Source organism: Micropterus dolomieu, linkage group LG13, assembly GCF_021292245.1.
Source record: "Micropterus dolomieu isolate WLL.071019.BEF.003 ecotype Adirondacks linkage group LG13, ASM2129224v1, whole genome shotgun sequence".
Classification (NCBI taxonomy): Eukaryota; Metazoa; Chordata; class Actinopteri; order Centrarchiformes; family Centrarchidae; genus Micropterus; species Micropterus dolomieu.
In genome coordinates this window covers 2,775,112-2,783,162 of record NC_060162.1, presented here as the reverse complement: position 1 = coordinate 2,783,162, position 8,051 = coordinate 2,775,112, and the positions used below count along the sequence as shown (strand labels likewise).

General features: G+C 41.2%; 1 protein-coding gene across 1 annotated transcript in view; it reads right to left on the bottom strand.

Moving 5' to 3' along the window:
* Positions 1-7,580, bottom strand: part of wdr45 (WD repeat domain 45) — an 11,614-nt gene extending 4,034 nt beyond the window's left edge. Inside the window, exons 1-10 of the mRNA XM_046067330.1 lie at positions 7,438-7,580; positions 7,156-7,266; positions 6,993-7,067; positions 4,917-5,021; positions 3,818-3,923; positions 3,618-3,712; positions 3,462-3,541; positions 3,169-3,377; positions 782-883; positions 542-687 (exon numbers count right to left, since the gene is read on the bottom strand). Coding sequence (XP_045923286.1) covers positions 542-687; positions 782-883; positions 3,169-3,377; positions 3,462-3,541; positions 3,618-3,712; positions 3,818-3,923; positions 4,917-5,021; positions 6,993-7,067; positions 7,156-7,204 — 967 coding nt within the window. The 5' untranslated portion in view covers positions 7,205-7,266; positions 7,438-7,580. The remainder of the gene's footprint in view (positions 1-541; positions 688-781; positions 884-3,168; positions 3,378-3,461; positions 3,542-3,617; positions 3,713-3,817; positions 3,924-4,916; positions 5,022-6,992; positions 7,068-7,155; positions 7,267-7,437) is intronic.
* Between the last annotated feature and the right edge of the window lie 471 nt (positions 7,581-8,051).

Sequence of the window (8,051 nt, the reverse complement as noted above, 5' to 3'; positions counted from 1 at the left end):
CAAGGTTCTGGAGTGGCCTAGCCAGTCTCCAGACCTGAATCCAATTGAAAATCTTTGGAGGGAGCTTAAAATTCGAGTTGCCAGGCGACAACCTCGGAACCTGAATGATTTGGAGGCTGTCTGCAGGGAGGAGTGGGCCAACATCCCTGCCGAAATGTGCACAAACCTTGTCACCAACTATAAAAACCGTTTGACATCTGTGCTGGCCAATAATGGCTTTTCTACAAAATATTAACATGCTGTTTGTCCAGGGGGTCAAATACTTGTTTTTCCTCATCAGATGGTCATCAATTTTAATAAATTCATATGATGTGATTTTCTGGAATTTTCTTTGGGATTCTGTCTTTCACTGTTAGAATGTACATATGATTAAAATTATAGATCGTTGCATTCTTTGTAAGTGGGCAAACCTGCAAAATCAGCAAGGGGTCAAATACTTTTTTCCCCCACTGTACATGTTCAGTATTTCATTACAACCACGTACAGGTCAACTGCACGACCAAAGTGTGAACATCAATAGGAAAAGAATGAGTTTCCTCACCGATGACAGAGTTGACATTCTTGGACGTGTTTTTTCCAAAAGCACAGATACAGGCGCACTCAGCCGGCACGGTAAAGCTGGCCAATGACCACTGGCTGTCCACGTACTGACCAATCACAGGGCCCACCTTCCCAACACGCGCTAGTCTGCAGGAGGCAGAGGAAAAAAAAACACCAAAACCCTTAACAGCAGTTTGGAGCTCAAAGTGAAAAGTGAAGAGAAGACAGAGGTTGGTCTTACGCAGAGCGGCGGTTCAGTTTGGTGTCTTTGAGTGCGAAGATGTGAACTGTGCCTTTGTCGCTGGAGGCACACAGGAACGAGGAGTCATGGCTGAAGTTGATGCTGGAAAAAATAAACAAATAAGACAAGGAGGACTGTTTCCATGCCTGAGCTACAGTCAAACACAAACACGAATACCAGCAGGAGTAACTCGCATCGGGCTGACCTGTGAGCACCAACCATCACTCAGGTCACACTGGCAAATCATTTTCCTATGAAAAGTGCAACGAGATAACGTCTGTTATGAACTGGCGCTATATATTGAATGGTTTTATGTTGTTCTGTCTGCTCTGTTTTATTTCTCTATGACCGTTCCCTGAAACAGGTGTTGTATTTTCTGTGCAGCAGGGAAGCACCTGGCAGCTCTGGTTTTGAAAGGCAATAATTTAATCAGACCTACTGACCAAATAGTGTTGAACATGTCTCCATGCAGGTGTTGCACCTGTTTTTTACTGAAGATCAGCACCACTGACGTTACCAGGTTAAAGCCTGTGAACTCGCTGATCAACACACTGCACTTCCTGCAGCTGCTTTATAATAAAAGGCTCCCGTTTGTTTGCATGTGGAAACCTTTTAAAAGGGGGCACCGCATCACGCAGGTTCAGTTCTCTTGAGGCTCGGGAGGGAAGACTGAAAACACAACCCTGATGACGTCACCAGTTTAGGCTGAAACACTACTGTGTTTAGCCAGAATACCAGAATAAATAAACAGAAAGCCTGGAGGTGTGTAGTTTGAAGTTTAACAAAATATGCTGAGTTGCATTACGGAAAATGTAGGATTCAGCATTTCTGGAGCTTCACCCACACTATAATACTATAAAACGATAAAAAAAGTGTTTATTCAGGGTTTCACTGAGAGGAAGGCTCTCCCTGTTACACTTTCACACATGGAAGCAGCCCAGTACAATCACAGTCTGATCACTGGCCCCTGCTGGGGGTTAAGGGCCTCCTCGCTCAAGGGAACTTCAGAGGTGGTAAGAAAGGAGGGCCATGAGCAGCTTGTTTACTTTCCCCACCCAGTCACTTTCCTCTAGGGACACAAGTCAGGATTTCTGGGGAAAAGGGCTACACAATTAATTATTATTTAATTAATTCCTTAATAATTAAGCAAGCAGATTCACGTACCATTTTTATACATTATAATCGAATTGCAAATCGCACTATTGTCCACAATAATCTGCAACATTGACTTTTTCTCCAAATCGTGCAGCCCTACTGGGGAAAGTCAGGATATATATGTTGACAATTCTTTTTAGCCATGCTAACATGCAGCATAGTTCAGACACAAGTCAATCTGTCCACCACTGATGTCCAGGGCTGCAACTAACGATCATTTTCTATGTCCATTACCCTGTTGATTATTTTCTCCATTAATCGATTAGTTGTTTGGTCTGTAAAATGTCAATCACTGTTTCTGGAAGCCCAAGATGACGCCCTCAAATATCTCCTTTTGTCCACAACCCAAAGACAGAAAGATCAGTTTACTGTCAAAGAGGAGGAAAGAAACCAGAAAATATTCACATCGGAAGCAGATATTTTTTCTGACTCAAAAGAGTGACTCAAACTGATTAAGCGATTAACAAAATAGCTCGCGACTAACTTACTAGTTGATAACTAATCAGTTATTTGATTAAACGTTGCAGCTCTACTGTGGTCCAGATGTAAACATCAAATTGTGTTGAGACTAGGGTGAAACAATTTGAGAAATTTTAAATTCTTTGCATCCATACATTTCATTTAATTCATATAACTATATACAGCGCAGAGACTTATTACTGCGGCACAACGCGCTTACGCTGTGGACAGGTGAAGACGACTTGATTCGATGTCACGGATTGCAAAGTTGAGGAAGAGACAGAAAATAGCGAGGGTAGAAGAAGAGAAAGAGTGTCCAAAGTATGGGATTATTTCAAGTTAAAAGAAAACAACAACTCTGTACAGTGTGTCTGCTACACAGCTGATCCCTGTACCGGGGGGCGCCAAGCAAAAGTGTTTTTTATCCAATTACTCGATGAATCGATGAAATAATTGTTGGATGCAGCCCTCGCTGAGACGTTCATGTTCCCCTCAGGATGAATGTTAACTTTAGTGATCCTCTGACTTTCCATGTTGCGCCATCACCAGGTTAAAATCTTTATTCATCCAATACATATCCCGCCAACGCTCACACCTCTAAGCACCTGATACTCGTATTCTCGGTTTTGGAAATTTAAACAAATTGTTGGACACATCTCCCCAATTTCAACATATGGAGGGGGTGAGGGTTTCAGATGCTGTTTGACCATCTGACTCCTTAACCATGCACGCACGCACACGCACGCACAATCCGTCACTACTTGAGTGCGTACCAGTAGAGCGTGGCCGGGTCGGTTCCTCTGCGCAGCTCCACCAGCTTGTCTCTAGTCGTTGTGTCAAACAGGCGGATGAGTGTTCCTTTGCGAGAGGCTGAAGCCGCCACGCTGCCGGGCTGGTTCAGCGCCACACAGGCGATCTCACTCTGGTGGGCGTTGATGGTAAAAGGGGCAGATGATGTACCAGGCTTGGTGTTGGACAAGTCCTGGAGAAAACAATATTTTTTTTAACATTACGTTTAATACGAACAACTGATACATGCAAGCGTTTCTCTGTGTTCGTAACTTACAACCAGCTGCAGGCTGCCGCATTTATGACCTGGAAAGACCAGCAGCTGTTTCTCCAGACTGGGACACAAATCACACAGGCCTGGAAAAAAAATAACAATTTACAGAATCAGACATGATGGAAGAAAAATGTACAGAACAAGAGAAGGACTCTTCACCTTTGGGGTTATCTCTGGTGTCAAACTCAAAAAGTTTGACAGGGTTATCTGGAAAACTGTACACATAGATCCTGTTCTTTAGCACAATGATGATCCTGAAAAACAAAACAAAGACAACTATTTATTTATTATATTTGATTGTTACTTGTATTTCACGTAGCTGGAACTACAGGTTGAGCGAGTGGTAACAGTAAACTCACTTGTCATGCCTCATGCGAACAGCCAGGACCGGTTTGGTGAAAGTAAACTCCAGCACCAGCTTGTCTTTGGGGTCCCGTGACTCCCGAGCGTCGTCCCAGATCAGCACTGAAATGAAACAAGCAATAAAACTTCATTTGTAGTTTTACACTTTCTTCAAATGAAAAAGCAGAGAGGTCGGAGTCTAGATTAGACCAGCACCCAAAAGCACTAACAAAAATCAACAAACAACTCCCGCTGCTCTTTACTCACGACTCTCTGTGATGGAGTACATGCACCACGCCACCGAGGAATATTTTGTTCAATGGTTACTCACTGTTAATGAGTAGGTGTTAAACAGGATTTTAGAAATATGTAAGAGGTGGAAATGGATAAAGAAGAGGGGAAATGAACACAACACAGACAGCACACAGTCCCACACTTTTGGGATACTATTAGTTTTCAATTAATTCTGTAATTCTAATTCACATTTGTGACTGTTTAAATTAAAATAACATAATAATAAATAATGTGTATTTTGTTATAAAACATTTATGGATCATTTGACTAATCTATAGGACCAGTACAACTTGTCTAGAGGCCAGCAGTTTTCTGATCTGACCCACCAGAGCAGATGGGAAATCTTTTTTTACTGGCCATTAAAGGATAGGTTCAGATATTATTTCCTAGTACATTATTCAGATTCCTTATGTGCACTTAAAGAGTTATTAGTGGCTGTTAAGTGAATCCGTTCAAAGATCAACTACAATTTAAAAGATGGAGGACAAAATCCACATTCATCTTCAGCCAAAGCTAATATGAGGCTGCTGCAGTCTGAATTAGTAAACAGTATCTTCGTCTGAGTAGTCGGGTGTATGTTTATCGTCTGTGTTTCTCCTGGAAACAAACCTACATGTGACGTATCCCTCCGCTAAGACACGGCAAAGAAACACAGAAACAAAGGGAATTTCACACTATGAAGGTATCACTATACAGTCAAAACAAAGAGGAGGAAATATAACAACAACCAATGACTGTTTGAGCATACTTTGAAAAAATCTGAACATATCCTTTATTAATAACAACAACAATAATAATAATTAATGTCTTCATCTAACTCACCAGATATTTCTGAGAACTTGGGATTTATTCCTCCTCCAACTACGGCCAGCAGGTTGGATCGATGCAGCATGGAGCACAGGGCCACGCTGCCTACCTGTTCATGGTCTGGTTAAAAACACACACACGTACACACTAATTAATATCACAGGTGGACGTGGATAATAAAATGTTTGACCTCTTCCTTTGTAATAAAACAAATGACAGTAGCTGGTTCTGCAAACGCTGCGGGAAAACCCTGTGACCTTTATCACCAGCAGGCTTAGCATTACTTTCAGTATAAGTATTATTAATTTTGCTGTACCTCAAAGGTCCAGTGTGTAATATTCAGGAGGATCTATTAACAGAAATGCAATATAATATCCATTACTGTGTTTTCAGTGGTGTATATAATAATATATAATGAACTGTTACGTTTTTATGACCTTAGAATGAGACATTTCTATCTATATATACCGCGGGTCCTCTTACGTGGACCTCGCCATGTTGCGCCGCCATGTCATCGGGTGCGTAGTTTCACCTGCTCATTTTCAAAGGGATGGGTGAGCGGCAAGTGAGCCGTTGTTTGTAATCCGCATCCCTCACCACTAGATGCCACTAAAACTAAAACACACCGAACTTTTAAAGCTGGGCTTGGCAACATATTTAAGAAGCTTAACTTTACATCGCAACAGCAATCAATAAATGAAATGCTCTGACACAAAAAGAACAAAATCTGTATCTGTGGCTGTTGCAGGACCAGTGTGTTTAGGGGGAGTGACTTTGGAGGGAGGCCTAAAGGGAGGAGATTATTTCAGTTGGATAAATTCGAGCTGTCTCTTGCTGGTTTCTCTAACGTTGCCTACCCCAGCTTTAAGTTTACGTAGTCACCTGCCAAACTAAGACACAAAGAGATGCAAATTCCTGCCCGGCGGCACACTGGACGTGGTGGGTGTGATGGGAAGCGTGCGGCCATGCGACAGATTGCTTCCTATCGTCACAAAGTCGCGTGACGCTGTGTTGCGATTGCGTTTAGATTGTCCTGAAAATATGTGTTTGTTACTTGATTGCAGCTATTGTTGTACTTTACTATAAAAAAAGTTAGCAGACCATTGCCCTGATCAATCCGACCTCTATTCAGAAAACAAGCATTTAAAAACTTGCTGAAAGACCTGACTAAGCATGAATTCATTAGTTTAACAAATCGGTAGCTATTTTGGCTTCATTTTACTCATTTAGCTGATGCTTTTATCCAAAGTGATTTACATTTGCTATTTATGTCAGAGGTCCACGTCTCTGGAAAAACTTGGGGTTAAGTGTCTTGCTTAGGGACACATTGGATGTACTGCAGTGGGAATCGAACCCGGGTCTCTCACACCAAAGGCATGTTTCTTACACTTACTGCACCATCGCCCCCCAGTTTTAATCCGTTTATTAAAATTATTATTGTTGTGTTTACTCGCATAAACTTGCATTTTACCCGCGTTGTATGAGAACATCAGGCGAGTAGTCTAGTGATCAAACTCATGCGACGGGAAGATTCAATTTGCGTTCGGTCTGAATGCACAGTATAAAATGACAAACTCTGGGAATGTGAAGGTTTCTTTTCAGACTTGATTTAACATAACTACCTAATTACAGCAGGTAATTAGAGCAGCATGGGGGGTGACTAATCATACACACCTCAAACTCACAGCTCTGACAAAACAAAACAAAAAGTATTTTAAGAGGATTTTTATGTAACAATTATTTTGGCGCAATGGGGAGGCTGAGAAAGAAGTAGAACAGACGGTCCATTAATCTGCGGTATGATTCCCAGTTCCTCCCGTCCCACTTTTACCTGTGTGATCCATTTACTTTTTCTATAATTCTATATTTATGTTCATTTAAGCACCAAAATACCTCCTCATTTGTGAAATTGAACCTGGCAATAAACCAGATTCTGATTCTTTTCTGCCCTTGTTTTGTGGTTTTTCTCTCAATGTCATAATCGTTTGTTCCTATATTACTCATGTTGTGTTGCATTTTATATAATGTAACATAAAAATTATGGTAATACTGAATTCACCCCACCTTTTACTGACAGTAAAGTCCACTCACCCAGGTGGCCTTTCTCCATCAGAGGCTCCACGTTGTAGATCCTGACCCCTGTCTCCATAGCACAGCAGAAACAGCCTGTAATTGTGGAAAGAGAAGAAAAACAAATATACATATATGTCAAAGCTTTGTTCCAACATGCAGACTTCAGCTTTAGTTAGCTTACTCTGGTCCTGGTTGAACTGCAGGCTGTTGACTCCTCTCTGCTGAGCCATGGCTCCTGAACTACCGTGATGTTACCGGTAAACTACAGCTTCAGCTGGACACAAAGCACAACCTGTGACAGAGGAAGAAAAGAGACTTCATTTTCCTCTGGACGTCTTCAGCTGACAGCTGATCAACACTGTTGTAACGTTAGCTACAGTTAGCTAGCTCAGTTAGCATCGGGGTGAAAGCTGAACTGGCGTCTCGTTTTCACTTCGACCGTCTGAAATATGTAAAGTCTCACCATGAACACAGACCGGAGCCGCCGGAGAGAGACTCTGAAAACAGTAAACACGACAAAACAGTGTGAAACACAACAACAGAGGTGTTGCAAGACGTCGATTTGTTTTTGTTTTCCTACATCGACGTCATCGACACGTGTTTCCGGTTTTGTTCCGCTTCCTGTTCTTAACTTAAAAATACATTTTTTAAATGAAGTAACAAAAACGAAGAAATGTAAATGAAAAAAAATTACTAAAACCCAAACTACTCAATTTTTTTAAATATATATATATTTTTTCACTTGCCTTAATCAATAAGCCCCGAAGAGGTTCCAGACTGTACAGCACTCAGCTGCTCTGCTCTGTGATCATATTACCTGTGTGTTGGCTCCCTGTTTGCTTTAGAATTGATTTTAAGATTTTATTGATTACTTTAAAGGCTTTTAATTATCATTTTAGATATTTTGACTCCTTATGAGCCTAAAGAAAGGCGACGGGGTCTGCTTCTTCTTATTCAATCTCTTTTAAAAACGTGTTTTTACTGGAAAGCATATTCAGATTTTATCTGAGCTGCCAGTCATTTTACTATTGTTAGCTGTCATTTAATCATTTTATCATTGTTTCCTTGATTCATCTT